Below are 18,538 nucleotides of genomic sequence, written 5' to 3'. Positions count from 1 at the left end.
ATTATGATCTCGTCGTGATGTGGAATAGATGTTTTAAATTTCAAGTTGATCGCACACATGGTCTGGCAGCCAGAATCATTTAATTTTTTTGATCTGGGTTCTTTTTGTTTTCTTGTTTTTTTTGAAAAAAGCTCACTTGGCTGTGCCTGGATGGGTTTGAGGGTAGAGGAGTAGCACCTGAAATGGAATCCTATCCAGGTTCCTCCTGATGGCTTCATCTTTGCTTTTTGCTTGTTTGGGTTCCTTCTGATTACTCCAATGCAGGACTGTACCGACTTGGTCTTCCATTTGATTTAAATTTAATTTATTTTAATCCCATTCTAAATTCAATTGAATAATAATAATAATAATAATAATAATAATAATAATAATAATAATAATAAACATCAATGGTCAGGGTCAGGTGTCCAATCAAAGTGGGGTTGCATCAAAGCGGGACGTCTTTGTACCCAGTCATCACTGCCAGCAGTTATAAAGTTGCAGTTATAGTGATGTCTCTTATTAATTACGTAACACACCAGGACACAAACACCACACCACACAACACGCCACACAAAACAAGTCCTGACGAGGGTCTGCAATCTCTGATTGCTTTTTTTCTTGTTGAATCTGAACTGTAGATGATCCATAATTAACAGGAAATGGAAATAATTTTATAAATATGTTCAAGTCTTTGTGAAGCATGGTGTTGGCGCAGTGGTTAGGGCAGCGGCTTGGGATCCAAAAGGTCCTGAGTTCAAGCCTCGTTGGGCCACTGAATTAATACACCAGGGGGTTGACTCAGCCTGTCATCCTTCCGAGGTCGGCGAAGTGAGTACCAGTGTACTGGGCCGGTGTATACCCCGGTTAAAATAGGTTCACCATATCCCTGTGTCGTAAGAGGCGACCAGGGTTGCGTCAGGAAGGGCATCCGGCGTAAAACATGTGCCAAATCACTATGCGGATCATACGGATTATCCGCTGTGGCGACCCCTAATGGGAGCAGCCGAAAAAAGAAGAAGAAGAAGAAGAAGAAGAAGAAGTAGTTCAAGTCTTTGTGGGTTTATTTGTGTGTTTGTATGTTACTCTTTCACGGCTGAACTGTAGCACCTCGCAATCCCAAATTTCCAGTGTTGGTCGTGTTCTTCAGAATCGGTGCAAGATTTAAAGCTACCAAACGTTGGCGTTTAAGTCAATTTTGAGGCCACCAAAGGTCATTATAAAGTGTATATTAGGGTGTGGGGTCAGGTGGTGTTGCTGCCAGTCCACAGGTAAGTGTAACCACCATTAGGCCAACAACTCCATCGCTTTTCAATGTTCAATATTTCCCGAAACACCGCTGATAAAAGCTCACCCGGCCGGGCAGCGCTGAGTACCCACCCCTTCCTTCTCCCAGGCAGTGCTGGATACCCCTTCTAGTTTCTTAATGAAGCAGGAAGTGGATGGGCAATTGGCACCTTCACCATCACGTGGTGTTTTTTTTTTGGTAATTGTGTGTCAATGTCAGTGCGGAGGAGGAGGGCGGAGGAGCTCCTTGTGAGCCAACGGCCATCCATATCTAGTGCCCAACTGTGTCTGCAGACGTCCTCCTGCAGTTGGGTCACTTCTTATTAGGAGGTTGGTGGCAGGATTTGCACTCCAGCCACCGTAAAACCCTTCATTCCGCAAAACGTAAAAACGCAAAAAAATCTGAAAACCCACTCCGTGGGAGTACCTCCTGTGCAGCTTCCCTTCGCAGGGCAGCTCACTGGATGACGGGATTGGGGCAAAGCCTTCGGGACCCCCAATCTTTGATCGGAGGGAAACCACGGGGTAACATCCCTGGGTCAGATTGCGGGAGAGTGTGTCAGAGTGGTGCTGAGGTGTCGTCCACCAGACGGCGGTCTCCTTGGGTTAACCTGAGGCGGTCCCTTCGGGTGGGTGCCTGGAATGTCCTAACCCTAAGAGAGGATGATCACCTGTCTCTGTTATCATCTGAGCTCAAGAGTTTGGACATCGGGATTGCAGCTCTCTCTGAGGTTCGGAGACCGGATTGCGGCGAGATAATGGTTGGTGGTTACACCTACTATTGGTCTGGTCGCTCTGATGGTTACCATACCCAAGGAGTTGCTGCAGCTGTGTCCAATAAGCTGACCCCAATGATAATTGAGGTAACACCGGTCAACGAGCGTATTATGAGATTAAGGATTCGTCACTCCTTAGGTGTCATTTCCCTGGTCTCTGTTTATGCTCCGACTGAGGCGAGTGATCTCACCGTGAAGGATGCATTCTACGCCACACTCGAGTCTGTGGTTGATCAGTGCCCCAGACGAGATACACTTCTAGGCTTGGGGGATTTCAATGCATCGACTGGAACTGATAGGGATGGTTATGAGGTGTGTGTTGGTCCCCATGGGTCAGGAACTATGAATCAGAATAGCACTAAGTTCCTTGACTTTGCAAGAAGTCTTGGACTTAGGGTGGCTGGTTCATGGTTTCAGCGCCCACAAGCTCATCGCTGGACTTGGTATTCCAACGCTGGTGGTGTGGCAAAGGAGATTGACCATGTCCTCATTGACGGTCGTTGGAGGATGATCCAGAACTGCAGGGTCTACCGGAGTGCTCAGTTACTCAATACTGACCACAGGCTTGTTGTAGCAACTCTAAAGCTGCACCTTAAATCCTGGAGAATGGTACCATCCCAGCCTAGGCTGGATGTTGCCAAGCTCAGGGATGAGAGAGTAGCTGAGGAGTTTGCGAACAGGCTGAGTGGACACTTGGGGGGTCTGGGTGCTTTTGGGGGTCCTGAAGAGTTGTGGAGCGCCTTCAAGACCACCGTCCTTGATGTTGCCGGTGGATGTCTAGGAACTCACCGCAGGGCAAAGAAGAATTTTGTCTCTCGAGGGACACTGGATACCATTGATCAGAGTCGCAGGGCCAGGCTGAATGGCAGAGCTGACCTGTTCAGGGAGTTGAGGCGTAAAACTGTACGTGCACTGAGGGTGGACAAGGAGGCCTATGTGCGAGGAATCTGTGAGGGGCTAGAGCATCACCTGTGGACAGGTGAGTCTCATCCCGCTTACAGGGGAATTCGCGCATTACGTTCATCCAAGCCCATCCCTCGGAGCACTGCAGTTCGAGCAGAGAGTGGTAGGCTCTTGACAGAGGAGTCTGAAGTGAAGGCCCGCTGGGCCGGTTACTTTGAGCGGTTGTACCAGGCTGATCCCCCAGTTGTCGAGTTGGACGTCAAGGGTGTTACAATCCCTGTTGCTGACCCTCAAATCAACTGTGGTCCACCTTCGCTTGTGGAAACACGGGCTGCGGTGAACCAGTTGAAACGGGGCAAAGCTCCAGGGATCTGTGGCATCCATGCTGAACTTCTCAAGGCTGGTGGAAATGCTGCACTCGCGTCGTTGCATGCAGTTTTGTGCTCTGCCTGGAACACAGGCATCATCCCAACTGACTGGACGAGGGGCCTTGTTGTCCCTCTCTGGAAAGCGAAGGGTGATCGCCAAGACTGCAACAACTACCGAGGGGTGACGCTGCTCTCAGTGCTGGACAAGGTCTTTGCTCGGATAATTCTTGATAGGGTTCGCCACCATCTGCTTGAGCACCAGCGTCCAGAGCAGTCAGGCTTTACACCAAAGAGGTCAACGGTTGACCGTATCCTTGCACTTCGTGTCCTCACCGAACGCAGACGAGAGTTTCGGCAGGGGCTGCTTGCAGCCCATGTTGATCTCTGCAAAGTGTTCGATTCAGTTAATCGGGATGTCCTCTGGAGGATTCTTGGTCTTCGTGGGGTGCCACCAAAACTGATCGATCTGATGTCTGAACTCTACTCTGGTACTGAGAGTGCTGTGAAGTGTGGTGGTACCACCTCTGACTTATTCCAGTTGTTACTGGAGTTCGTCAGGGATGTGTACTTGCCCCCACACTTTTCAGCACTTGTATGGACTGGATTTTAGGGAGGATGTCGGAGAGATCAAGTTGCGGTGCATCGTTTGGGAATGTCAAGATCTCGGACCTTGATTTTGCAGACTATGCAGTCATCTTTGCAGAGACTTTAAACATCCTTTTGGGGGCCCTCGAGGTGCTGAATGAGGAGTCGGAGCCGCTGGGATTACGGGTTTCTTGGGTCAAAACTAAGATCCAGGCTTTCGGTGACATCTTGGATGCTGCTGTCCTGTCTCTGTCTGTTTGTGGTGAGGATGTTGAGGTCGTGGAGAGATTCACTTACCTTGGCAGTGATATTCATGTCTCTGCTGGCTGCGAGTCAGAGGTCAATAGACGTCTGAGTCGGGCCTGGGGAGTCATGGATTCACTGGATCATGGGGTGTGGCGCTGCCGGTACCTGTGCGGGAGGACGAAAGTCCGAGTCTTCAGGTCCTTGGTACTTCCAGTCTTGCTCTATGGGTGCGAGACTTGGACTCTGACCAAGGATCAGAGATGGAGACTTAATTCCTTTGGTACCAGGTCTCTTCGGAGAATCCTTGGCTATCGCTGGTCGGATTTTGTATCCAACGAGCGGTTGCTGAGAGAGACTCGGATGAGATTTGTTACCTGCATAGTCCGTGAGCGTCAGTTGCGGCTGTATGGACATGTGGCTCGTTTTCCTGACGCTGATCCTGCTTACCAGATTCTCTCAGCGAGGGAGTCTCATGAGTGGAGGAGGCCAGTGGGCCGACCACGTGCCTCATGGTTGCAGCAGGTTGACCATCATCTCAAGGAGATGGGGATGGGCCTGGCATCTGCCTGGGGGATGGCCAGACGGAGGCCCCTGGAGTACCGGCGGAAAGTGGACGCAGCGACGCGCTGTTCTGGCACATGCTCCCATACCTGACCTGTCAGTGCCATTAGAAGAAGTTTGTAAAGAGCTAAAAAGAAAATCTGAATGATGTATGATGACCACATCTTTAGCCAGGATGGAATACATATACGTACTTGTTTAATAGTGCTTCAAAGGGGTAGAAAATAATGATGTGTCATGACTGACTTTAGCATGGGGAAACTTGATTGACAGAGGCATCTTCAGCAGTAGTCTTGTGGACCCCTGCTAAATTGTGTACAACACTCCTCATACTCGATTCAGGAAACTTTCAATGCAAAAGATGAGGTGCTCCCCATTGCCTGCAATAATCACCACCACATTGCTAGGGCATAGTGGTTCGGTGGCTTGTTGGTGAAGACTTTGGCCCAGCATCCTTGAGGTTGTTCGTTCAAATCTAGCTAAAAGCAGCAGGATTAAAATATTTGGATTCCCAGCTTCATGAAGTCAACTTGTTTTTGGGAGAGCTGCCACACCGCTATTGGATTGTCGATAAAACCCAGCTGGCTCATTTAAGATCTTTCAGGGCTGGCGGTAATTTGTCTGCCCCAACCTGGTCCAGTCTATATGTCATGCTCGTCTACTCACTGTGTTTCACTTTTATTCCCTTCCCTTGTTCCAGGAGGACATTTTGAATGGTTATGATTCCAACCCTTATCCTGTGCTTACAACATAAAGAAAACATTGCTTGGGCTTTTATCACTGTGAGATAAACAGCCTCTCTGTTATCATTTTCATTTTTAAAAAAACAACATCGAATTTGATTTGCTTTCAAGACCTCCTGGTCTGTTTGGTCTTATCTATTTTCATCAAAATTGTTCAACTATAGAGTGACTGGTAGCCCCCAACCCCCCTCCCCCTCCCCCATTGAAATCTGCCAAACTCATAGGCCTTACATGGACTTGTCACACTCATCTTCATGTAATCTGCAAGCATCTAACCTACCAAACCCATTAAACACATGTGCTGGCACTTTCAAACAAGATCCGCAATAATTGGCTAATTAAGCGCAAACTTCTCACTGTCTGAGAAATCTACAATGTGCTGCTTTGCTGGCATCACTGCACACATTGCCAACAAAGCCAAGTCAGGTGCAGCAGCATCAACCTGCAATTGTCATTCTGAAAGACTACTGCAAGCATGCTTTTGTAATCATGATGCACTAATGGCGAGTCAAGTCGGCCATCCTGCTCACAGTCAAAACGCTGCTTAATTGTGACGAAGTGTAAAAGAGTCTTTAAACACCGTCATGTTTCTCCCAAGGGTGTTTTTGGGGGTGGCGTTGAGAGGTGTGGGGTGAGGGAGAAAGATGTTCATAAATCCAATGAGAAGTGAATTTGTTTTCAGACAATCCTATGCTTCCTTTACTCCAAATGAAGACTAAAATCATTGTTAGTTGGGTTGCTTATGGAAGGTTCAAACACCTTTTTACTGCAGTCAAATGATGTCAGAATTTCTGAATCAAAGTGAAACTTTTGCTTTTCAGCCTTTTCTTCTTTTTTTTTTTTAAACATTGTTTTAATTACTAGCTCAAAATACATTTGTTGTTGTTTTTGTTGCTCTGTGCATGGCAAGTGAAAATCAGAGTTAACCAATTGGTTCACTTCTGTCTGTCTTTGTTTGTCTGTCCGTTTCATAAACGTTTGTTTATGATTGAGGAACAACTTAATTTCAATTGAATGTTTTATTTTGGACACGAATCAGAAAACGAACTTGTAGTTTAACAGTACTTTGGCTCTGAATTTGTCCTGAGTGTGCATGCGGAGAGAGGAGTGAGATAGCTTTTTTTTTATGCTGTCTGCCTGCCTGGCAGTCAAACAAAATTGAAAATCATTCCAAACAGGAAACTGCCTGTTTCTAAGAACTCCATAAAGGACACAAACAACAGGCACGAATAACTAACGTAATATGTTAAATAAGGAGGTGTAAAAAAAGACGTGTAAAAAATGTAAAAAATATTTTAGGTGTAATAGACGCTGCATCAACGGTGGTAAACCTCCAAAAAATTTTTTTCTATAACCGTGAAAAACTATTTTTTTTTCAATTGAATTAAGCCTCATAAAAAATTACTTGCTTAGCGTCCACTTCTTCCAATTTTTCCAGGTAGGGAGGGAGGTTTTTTATTATTTTTTATTTTATGAATGGAGTGGTGGCGTGCCTCAAGGACGAAGACATCTATAGTATTCATGGTCAATATACCACATGGCATCGGCTATGGTATTCACAAGTGTCAGTCCCAAGGAACCCACAGTATCAGGTGACCAGTCAACACAACTTGTTTCCAACCACTTCAGAATAGCATTCTTCAACTTGGATTTCTGGGGATGGCGCTGTTCAGGGAATACTGGTGGCAATGATTGGGACTTTGAACGTGCATTGGCATTGGCCATCAAAACACTGAACACACTTGGATTTGCACTGCCATTGTCATCAGAGTCTGTGTCACCATGCCCACGGTGGTGCACTTCAGCAGGGATTAGAAACATGACGAATGAGCCAAGGTTTTTCACCACATCAGTCACAGATGAATTCGAGAAGACCTTTGTCAAGTCCTTGATGGACTTGCTTGTCCCTACCTTTACACATGGGAATGCACATTGCATGTCATCGTCAATAGGATCGCTATCGTACATGCCATTGTAAAATTCACAATACAGTTCCAAAAGCGTGATATCCACGGCCGGCGTGCAACCAAACCAATCTTTAACTGGCACACTGCTGCCTTCCTTGGCCACACAACATATCAGAAATACCATGTCAGTCTATACAAAAGCATGTCCGACTTTGAAACCTTCCATTCACTCCATCTGTCATTGAACACAGCATGCATGCATTAGCAACCGGAAAACAAATGGAGTCGATGTTAATGCGCAGGCGCATTGGTGGGTACGCCATTGTCCGATAGAGTGGCCATCGTCGGGATGTTCGTCGGTGGGTTTAAAAGCGCAAACATGATTCTACACTGTTCTTAGATGGGAAAACGTTGTTTTGACAGTTTTTACACTTTATTTTAAGGGTTTTAAAAAAAAAATCAAAAAACTCCAGGACGGGGACATTTCTCAGGTCAGGCGGGGACGCGAAACAAGTAATTTTTTATGTGCCCTTATAAACTGGAACACTGGAGAACACAAATCACCTTGTTGGCATTTTCAAAACTCTTCCATTGAGCAGGACTTGGACAAAATATTACGGCATTTTATATCATCACGACCAATCAAATTTGCCACTCACAGACCATGTCCTTATTTCTCAATATAGCGCGGAGTAAGGTGTTCTATGATCTCTCTAGTTGTTGTTTCAGGAATTCCTCGCATGCACTTTGTGCGTACAGTCAAGATGATGATGTTAAACCAATGATCTTCCGACCAAGAATCTTAGCAAACAAAGTTACAGTTTTGTGAGCTAAGCGGGGCCATTGTCTTTTGGAAATAATGAGCAGTTGAATAGTTTAGTGTAAATGGTGATCCTGATTATTCCATCGGTGTTACTTTGGGGAGCCAAATCTAGGGATTAATCTCGCTAGTGACCTCAGTGAGACCAACTCATGACTTCCGTTGGTTGCCTGAGTGCTCTTTGGCTCCGAATTGTAACGGCAATTTATAACGCTTAAATGCTTCTGCGAGGTCTGTTTCAGCATGTTTCCTTTGTCAACATATTGGATACAGCATATTGGATAACAAGGTGTGAAGTTAAAGCAACATTTGCCTCGTTGTTTTGCATGTTCAATATCTCTGGTCTGTACTTTAATGGCCTCTGTATCTCCCTGCATGCTTTTCTGATATCAGATTGACATTGTAAAATGGTTTGTTAAAAATAATTATTTTTTGGGTTTGGTTCAACTTTTAGAATTTGCAAAGGAGGAGAACTGGATTTGGAACAGCCTAATTTGGTTCATGTGGATGATAATTATTGGACGTTTGTAATGGTTCGATGAATCATGTCTTTGTGTTAAGATACAGCCGTAGTCAGGTGAAACCAGTGGCACATATCACACCATTGTTCTGTAAAAATAATATATATCGAAATAATCTGAACTTGGAATCGAAATTGCTGTATCAAGTCAGATGTAAACTTTACTGGCTTAGAAAACAGACTATCCGATAGCGAGCATCATATTGCGTGTTATTAAAGTAAGCATTTATTCTTGACGTGGACCCCATGGGTTGAAGAGCAATATCATCTCTGGTTGCTAGGAAGGTAGGAAAAAAAAAAGAGGCCGCTAGATTGGAGTGTGAGGTCAGTGGGTGCTTGAAGGCACATGCCTCAGTAAGCCTCTTAGTACGAGCTAAGGGCGGCGGGATGAGATAACAGGCTCCGTCACCCTGAGAGCGCTAATTATTTCCAAGCCTTGGAGGGAAAGGTTGTACCCGGATTTCTGTATGGCATGTGGAACTGTCACTGCCAATGAGTGGGAGGGTTAATGAGGATTGGGGAAATGGCAGGTGGGGTGACTTGTAGCAGGGGGAGGAGGGGGGAGGGGAGAGGGGGAGGTGATGGTAAAAGTTTGGTTATTTGCTCGTATAAATTCTTAGCTCAAACAGATTGAGGGTCCTTTAGACTTGATGACAGCTGTTGTGGGTGAGTATGTTTGTTACTTTTGATATCACCATATGCCATACAAAATGCAGAAATCTGGGCTCAAGGATACGTAAAGGGTTCACGATTAATGTTCTGACAAAGGAAGCAAAAGAGAGGTATTGAAAAAGATAGCAGGCAATGTTACTGAGAATTTAACAAAAATATCATCAGTCCTTATGTATGAGGTCACCTGATTTATTGGAACAAATGTCAATTGGACAGATGTAGTTTCTCACCGATTCCACAGAGGGAACAAAGGTGGGACAAAGAATTGGACGTGGGGAGAAGCATGAAGCTCGTCGTGACACTGATAACTAATGTATAAGTAAATGCTTGAAGGCACATGCCTCAGTCACCAGACTTATTGGGGGTAATAGTTGGAGTGTTCACAATGATTCTAGGAGGTCAATGGTTTGAACCTTGGCTGATTTGTATGGAAGACTTCAAAAATGGTATGTGCTGCTTCCTTGCTTGATGCTCAGCATTTAAAAAGGATAGAGCATGGACAAACAACCAGAGGTTAGCAACCATTGCACAGGCATGATATGCCTCATGGCCTCATCCTGTATTGCAGTCCTTTGTAAGGGAATCTAGTATTATTATTAGCTCACCTGGACTTTAGTTTGGTGAGCTTATGCGATCGAGCAGTGTCCGTAGGTGAGTCAGTCAGTCAGTCAGTCAGTCAGTCTGTCTATAAACACTTAAGTCATTATCGCTTGAACCAAACACACGGTTTTGATTGAACTTGGCCACAAACTTAATTTGTGATGCTTAACGAAGGTCTCTTGACTGTATCAAAATTTGTGCTCATTATTGGGGTTTACGGGGGGGGGGGGGGGTGCTGAACTGTCCCGCCCTCCCTCAAAATCGGTCTTTTTCTCTCTTTTCCAAAACCACACACAATTTCGATGAAACTTGAACACATCTTTCATCACCTGTGATGTACCATCGTTTGTTCACGGCATCAAAGAAAAGAAGTCAGGGTCTCAGGGGGTCTTCTGGGGGGGTGTTGAATGACTCTTTCTCCTGATCCAGGTGAACTTCAGGATGCACGGTCCTATTTTTATTATTATTATTATTATTATTATTATTATTATTATTATCATGTATAAATGTATGTGCATGCACCTTAATGTGTGCTTGCTGGAATATGCATTCCATCTCCCGTGATCCAAGTGTGCGCGTCTGGTTGAAAACAAGCCGTTGAGTTCATGGTTTGGTGAAGCATCATGCGTTGGCTGCCACGTTATCTGCCGATTATGAAGTTCTCCACCATTAATCCTCAACTGGCATTCCTCCGATGCCAGAACCGCACAGCTGCTTTTCCACTGAATTCGAACGTCTTGGCATTTTGTTCCATTGTTATTTTCCACGTCCTTTGGGGACAGTGAGCACGTTCATTTTTGTTATTGGGTTGTTGGGGTGTGTATGCATGTCACGGCTGTGTAGTTTAACTGGCAGTGTGAACCTACTGTTGCGTTACGAAGAGAGAGGTGCTCACTGCTCAGCGCAGCATCACCATTGGGTGCAAGCCATGCCAACGAGCTCGAGCAATGCACAACAGCGTGGGAAGCTATATGTTGCAGAATTGCTGTTTTGGCAATTTGGCAAACACTGTCGGTGCATTTTGGGACTGGAAACAAATGCAAATGACGGTCATGCCTCAGTTGCTTCATGTTGTCCAATTTGTTCGACTGGTATATCCTGGTTATTTCCCTCCGTAGATGCCATACATTCTTCATAGCTCATCGATTCCTCATGTTCGCGGTTGTTCTCATGCATTTACAGAACGAACCAAAGTTATCAAAACTTCTCATCTTTGCTTCGGCAGGGTGAGGCATCAATGTGTGTGCCGTCCCTCGGATAGACGTTCAACTTGGTGTCCCGTCTGCCTGCGTTAGTTGGTGTGCATTAAAGATACACACGGTTTGCTTTGTGAAGAGTAGATGAGCTCTCGCCGGCACCCTGAAGAAATTACACATTTCCCAGGGGGTACTGCTGGGCACTGGCCCATGGGGCACATGCCCCGATTGTGTTTGGGGGTTTTTTCTGCTGTGCCCTGAATCTATTTAAACTGCTTGGCTATGATAGGCCACTTTCAAACTATTAGGCTATTTTTCTACACGTGCCACTGTTCTAAATGGTTTATCGGGGTTGGGGGAATCCGAAGTTTGAGGGGGCACGGGCCCTGAATCGTTTTGGAAGCTAGGGGACATCTCTGGACTCACCATATATCAAATACAGCCTCCGAGTAGTGGGTGTAAGTTGTAAATGTTGTTTTGCTGAGAATTTATCCGAGATCGGCTGCGACTATATTTTTGGTGATACCAAGGCAATCCCGGGAGACAATACAGGCATTGTGGGTATCCAGCGAATTCAGGAAAGGTGTATCTTTTGACATAAATTACTTAAATTATGAGTTCTAAAACATCGTAAGTAAAGATAGGAATAGAATCATGTGAGCACGGTTGTGGAGAAACGCCGGAAAGGAATTGCTGACGATACGAATGAGAAAGCAGGTGATCTGTCAGGTTGGATCACGTTGAAAAGCGAAATTAGATTTGTCATGGAAAGCATTGCATGGTTCCCAGCATCCTCTGGGTTACACTCTTGTACGTGAGGTCATTTTGTCGTGTGGTAGCACGACTGTTTCGCTAAGTGCTTGACACGATCATACACCTGAATTCTGCAAAGGTGTTCTCGACGTTAAATGACCATCGATTGCATGTTGTACACTGATGATGATGATGCCGTTGATGAATGGCCTACATGTAGCAATTTTGACCTGGTGTAAGGAAGGAAACACTACCTCCTTTGTGGAAAGACCGGCGGTCTATACCGAGTCAAGAGAAGTCCATAGTTTAGGTCAGAAAATGTATTCATTGGCTTATTCTCGCCCGAGCTATTCTTGCTCACACCATTTGTTAATGGTTGGTGTGACACAGTATTCACTTGTGCCAAAGCAGGAAGCTCTTGGTCAGATTTATTTGAAAGAGCTCCCAGCTGACGAGCCCCAACGGGTAAAGCAGCTGTTCTTGAGTAGTGTCCTTGTTCATCTGACCTGTGTTCTATAATTTTCTGTGTCGAGGTAGCAGGTCAGAGAAACCGGTTGTTGTTAGCGAATTCATATTGGGCATTGGAATGGGATTCAATTCTGAATTTGGTGCACCGGTCTATTAGTTGGAGGAATTCGTCATTTGTTACAAGATGCCAGCAATACCTCACCGCCTCTTCATGGAAGACGTTGAGGGATCTTTGACGTTCGCAAACTCATGCAATGAGACGGACACCCGGTGTAACGTCCATCCGAGGGACGACGCACGCATTGATGCCTCTCCATGCCTGCGACACCCCTGGGTGACAGTTTATAGCTAGGTCAGGATTCAAACCCAAGCAAGACAACCAAGACAATGTAGCCTTTGTGAAGAGCAAGCGAGTTATTTCCAGCGCCCATAAATAAATTCCTGCCCTGAGTGACTGCTGGTAAGCCACTGGCAAACCAACCGGCATAGCCCTTGCCAAGAAACCACTTTCGCAGCACCGATGGTCTGTAAAGGCGATGAAACATCTCATCTCATCTCATCTCATCTCATTTCATCCACCTTACCTTCCTTACTTATTAACAATTTTCGGAAATTAATTTAAAACATCTCTTTTACACGAATTATTCTGCTGTTGAACCAGCGGGGTTAACATAAATAGACTGTGTGTTGTTTGACAGCCATTTGTACGTGAACCAGCAAATTTAGACAGACTGCCTCATTATTGTTATTTGTACTGTCAATCCAAGTGATCCAATGCCCATTGATCTAATTTGAACTAAATGGCATGTTGCGTGCACTCACTTGTGGACAGTTAAGAAGACCACATACGATTCAACCGTAGCGAGTTTACGTCTCGTCGAGACACCAATTTGATCAATACCCTGATGAAATTAGTGTCTCGGTCAGACGTAACTTTGATGAGGCCGACTTTGTGAAAGCTGGTGTCCCAGTATAACCCCAATTGTGAAGCGGGCAGGTAGACGGTGTTGTACTAAACATTGCATTGCAGTGGCATTCATGGTGATTTTTATTACCTCCACCACTGAAGCTCGAAGGAGGTTGTTTTCACCGCTTTCTATTTGTTTGTCTGTTTGTTTACAGGATATCTCAAAAAGTTGTGGACGGATTCTGATGAAACTTGGTGGACACGTTGGGTGTGTGACACGGACGAATTGATTCGATTTTTTTGAAGATCCGAATCCGGATCCAGATACAAGAATTATTTAATTCTTTAAAGTGATTATTCACCAGTGAGAGGGCCTAAAACGATCTATGTTGCATTATATTTCAAAAAGTATTGGGTCAGATACACTACCGCTCAAAAGTTTTAGAACACCCCCATTTTTCCATTTTTTACTGAAATTTAAGCAGTTTAAATGTTTCAATGTACTCCAGAATTAAAGCATAGAACAAATAAACAATTGCAGATGAAAAGAAATCGCGGAATCGTTTTGTTGAACAAAATTTAATCTAAATTTTTGATCATCAAAGTAGCCACCTTTTGCAGATATAACAGCCAAACGTACTCGTGGCATTCTTTCAACAATGGAAATCAAATATTGTTCGGAAAGTTCTTCCCAACATTGTTGCAGAAGTTCCCACAAATGTGTTGCACTTGTAGGTTGCTTTGCTTTTCACCCTTCTGTCCAGTTCATCCCAAACCAGCTCGATGGGGTTTAAGTCTGGAGACTGTGCTGGCCATTCCATGATTTGAAGCCTACCGTCTTGTTCTTTTCTTCTACAGTAGTTCTGACATAGCCTGGAGGTATGTTTTGGGTCGTTATCTTGCTGTAGGATGAACCCCTGACCAACTTGGCGAAGACCAGAGGGTATTGCATGGTGCTGCAAAATGCTGTGATAGCCCTTTTGGTTCAGGGTGCCAGTCACTCTGTGCAAGTCGCCGACTCTGGATCCAGCAAGAGCCCCAGATCATCACGCTTCCTCCTCCATGTTTGACAGTTGGTGTCGCACACCGAGGAACCATCCTTTCGCCTACTCGACGGCATACAAAAACCCTGCGTGATGAACCGAAGATTTCAAATTTTGATTAATCGGTCCATCACACCTTCTTCCAGTTTTCAGGAGTCGACTGGCGGTGCTTCGTGGCCCAGGAAAGCCTCTTTTTCTTATTTTGCCATCTTTGCAATGGCTTTCTTACTGCCACTCGACCTGTCAAACCTGCAGTTCGAAGTCTTCTCTTCACAGTTGAAACTGAGACTTCCTTACTTTGACCAGTGTTAAGCTGTGCTTGAAGCTGCTGTCCTGTGAGCCGCCTGTCATGCAAGCTATTGACTCTCAGAAACTTGTCTTGTGATTGTGTTGTGGCTTTGGGTCTGCCAGACCTCTTCCTGTCAGAGTTTCCTCCAGTTTCCAAGTGCCTTTTGATGGTGTAGGAAACTATACTTACCCACACCTTGGCTTTCTTTGCAATTTCTCTCAAGGAAAGACCTACACTTTTAAGGGTTATAATGGTCTGTCTGTCTTCCTTTGTTAATTGTCTTTTTCTCGCCATTATGAAAGCAATATACTACTTCCTGCAGTGCAATATTGTCCAAGTAATGCTTCAGAGGGTGTAGCAACACAGTCTGTTCAACACTGATTGTATGCAGACAGACAGTTTGTAGCTAATCAACAAAAGTTGGGACACCTGTCAGAATTGTTTGCATCAACTTTCAAGGCTTAATTTACTTCCATTGCTGCAGAACAGCTGCAGTTGCTAACCCATTACTTGTTCCCTGAAAAGGGCCTTTTTTAACAACTCTGAAATTTACATTATTTTTCAGTTTTTGGTAACCTAAACCTTTTTTTTTAACCTCTGGCAGTTTTCCGCTTAAGGCGCTGTCACACCTTGACGATTTAGCCAGCAATGGCAATGTATAAAAATGTATGTAAAACGTTGGCGTACGCTGAAATTTTGACGTTTTTTTAAAGTTTTGGTCGTATTCATAACATGTTGGTCGTATGCATAACATATTAGTAATGGGCACAGAACGTTTCGTTGTCTTATAGATAAGTTATACCAATGAATGCTTAGCCTGTTGTCGGCGTTCACAACCTATGCCCAACGATAGTTTAATTCAGGCATAGCGCGCTGCACGTATCGCCGACGATCTCGTGGCATAGCCTGTTAAAAAGCTGCCGCACGCCAATTTAAATCATAACCGCCTGAAAATTGGAAGTGTCAACCACGCAGTCACACCTTGACGATTTAGCCAGCGTATGCCGACCTATGAGAAATGTGTCTAAAACGCTGGGACACGTCGAATACGGTATGGGTAAGTTGTGAATACGTTAAGAGTACGCTGTCATATTTCGTGGTACGTTTAGTACGTGGTGAAATTTCAAGCATGCTGAAAATTTTACGACGTACTCACCGTATGGCTCACACGTTCCGCTATGCCTGGAATAAGTTGTAGGCACGATATGCGATCGTTGACACACGACGACACAAGTTCCTTGTAAGTTACTCATAAGTCGAAACATGTCGAGGTAATGTTTAGCATACCCGAAACTTATTTTCTCCGTCAAGACACGTTTTCTTTTTTTTCTCCTTGGCTCCGTGAAGGCACGTGACGAAATATCTGAAGTTGTTGTTGTTGTTGTTGTTTTATTATTATTATTTTTTAGTCTATCACGAATTTTAAAATATATTCGGACATTTGCTTTTAAGTTTCGATGTCAACGTGACAATATCCTCAAACAGATAATATTCACAGAGGAGGAACTAAGAATAAGACATGAGCAAACTGAAGAGGCGATCGGACGTGACGTAACGGCACGTGACGAAATATCGGAAATTATTGTTGTTGTTTTTTTTTTGTAAACACTGCCAATACGCCATTATACGGAAGCTGTAAATTAGAAACACGTTCAGTAAGTTCTGTGGTCGTCCGGAAGACGTCAATCAAATACGTCTACATACGTCAATATGCGTTGGAGGTACGTCACACATAGGTTCAAAGCACGTTACTCATAGGTTAGAAATAAGTTTCGGGTACGCTAAGCATTACCTCGACATGTTTCGACTTATGAGTAACTTACAAGTAATGTGCCTCGACGTGTGTCAACGATCGCGTAGCGTACCTACAACACGTTACTCATAGGTTATAAATAAGTTTTGGGTACACTAAACATTACCTCGACATGTTTCGACTTATGAGTAACTTACAAGTAACGTGTGTCGACGTGTGTCAACGATTGCATAACGTGCCTACAACTTATGGCCAGCGTAGCAGAACGTGTGAGTCATACGCTGGCATACGTCGTAAAATTTCAAGCATGCTAAAATTTGAGGACAACCGCAAAGTACAACGATGAAAGCCAGCGTACTACGACGTATGGCAGTGTTTTTCAGCGTGCTCTTAACGTATACAAAATTTACCCATAACGTATTCGACGTGTGCCAGCGTTTTTGACAAATTTTTCATAAGTCGGCATACGCTGGCTAAATCGTCAAGGTGTGACAGCGCCTTTAGCTTTGTACCATTTCAGGTTATTCACTGGACTTGAACTGCTTAGATTTCAGTAAAAACTGAAAAATGGGGGTATTCTAAAACTTTTGACCGGTAGCGTATGTTCTTGTGGATCAAGCATTACATGACAGGTATGCGCACTTCCGAGTGCCCTTCTAGTTTTTATTGCTATGAGCATATAAGTCCCTTCATTTTGCTGACTGTTTTAATTAAAAGACAGCATGTTGCGATCCACAACTAGAGCAAAGTCCACAACATGCACCACCGCAAATCCCCCATACTTTCCACCTAAAGCAGAGTTGAAAGTTGGCAAAAAATTCCACCAGGAATGACCAAATATCAAATTTTGAGTTAATTTTTTTCCTGTTTTGACCCTTGTGGCCCCTGCGGCATTTGTATATCTTTCATGCATCCCCCCCCCCCCAATGTTGATTGCCTGCACAAAGCTTCATGAATAAATGTTTAAAATTCTGCCCGTAATTGCATTTTGTGGTGTTTCATCCTTTGATCACGCCTCAGGGGGTAGGTCAAAAAATGATACCGCTCTTGCCATGTGTTGATCATAACTACCAAATTCAGTGAATTTCTGTTCAACCGTTTAGGAGGTGATAATCATTGTTTGTGACCGCATATAGGATTACCTCTCATGATGAGACTTTTATTGTTTCTCATGCACCGTTAATTGCAGTAATCAGACCAGCATATGGGAATGAAGGTAAATTTAATAATGAATCGTCATCAAACAGCAAATGACATACGGAGATCCTGTAACACTAGATCTACAAGATATAGTAGACACTCCACAGTTAATAATGGTGCCCAAACGTAAAATGATGGACAAAATTAATCATGAAAATTAATTTCATTTCAACGAAACTTGACCACAACATTCATCACCCGTGATGTACCTAAGATTGTTCACGGTATTTTAAAATATCAGTCTCAGGGGGTCTGTGGGGGTTTGAGCAACTGTTACTCCTGATACAGGTGAGCTTCAGGCCGTGCAGTCCTGTTTCTTTTTCTTTTTTTTGGAATAAGGCTCATTTGACTATGGCTGGATGGGTTTTTGAGGGTAGAAGAGTTGCATTTGAAACCCGAGTCCGACGCAAGTTCGTCCTGATGATTCCATCTTTATCTTGCCAAAACGAAGTTTTTGCAAGATATGTTAGTCAGCTTGTATGTTTTTTGTTTGTTTGTTTGTCTGTAATCACGTAGAAAAAATTCTGCAGAGCACAGTTATCATTGGAAATTTTTGTAACTTCGCATATCAGAGGCCTATAGAGGTCCCTTTCAGTGCACAAAATTTTGAAGGTCAAAGGTCAAGGTCACTTTGTCGCAAATCAGGGGAGTCGACGAAACCCTTATTTTTTGAGTAATTTTGATCGGATCGTCTTAAAACTTCATGGGAATATAGTTCATGGTCTGGCGCTCAGCTGATTAATTTTTGGTAGCGATTGGCCTTGACCTTCATGGTTAGCGCCAAAGGTCAAACATATTTGACCCCAAGGTCAAATTTTCAAGTTTTAGGAACCATATCGTGTAGTACCTCACATTGAACACCTCGATGAGTGCTTTCTAGATATGTCAAGCTTGAGACATTATGATGTCATTTGGTGACGTTATGAGGCAAAAGCATATTTTTCATGGTTACTCTGCAGAAC

The 18,538-nt window shown here is 44.1% G+C and overlaps 1 protein-coding gene across 5 annotated transcripts in view; it reads left to right on the top strand.

Annotated features, from left to right (window-relative positions):
- Positions 1-18,538, top strand: part of NAALADL2 (N-acetylated alpha-linked acidic dipeptidase like 2) — a 363,340-nt gene that overhangs the window by 123,679 nt on the left and 221,123 nt on the right. The window contains exon 1 of one of the 5 annotated variants that reach the window (XM_085854416.1): positions 9,344-9,361. The exons of the other annotated variants lie outside the window; for them this stretch is intronic. Coding sequence (XP_085710542.1) covers positions 9,346-9,361 — 16 coding nt within the window. The 5' untranslated portion in view covers positions 9,344-9,345. Of the gene's footprint in view, positions 1-9,343; positions 9,362-18,538 lie in introns of those variants that run through there. 5 annotated transcript variants of the gene reach the window in all.

The sequence above is a fragment of the Eptatretus burgeri genome, chromosome 14, assembly GCF_056783735.1.
Source record: "Eptatretus burgeri isolate ZD-2024b chromosome 14, Ebu_testis_v1, whole genome shotgun sequence".
Classification (NCBI taxonomy): Eukaryota; Metazoa; Chordata; class Myxini; order Myxiniformes; family Myxinidae; genus Eptatretus; species Eptatretus burgeri.
This window is presented reverse-complemented; position numbering and strand designations above follow the sequence as displayed.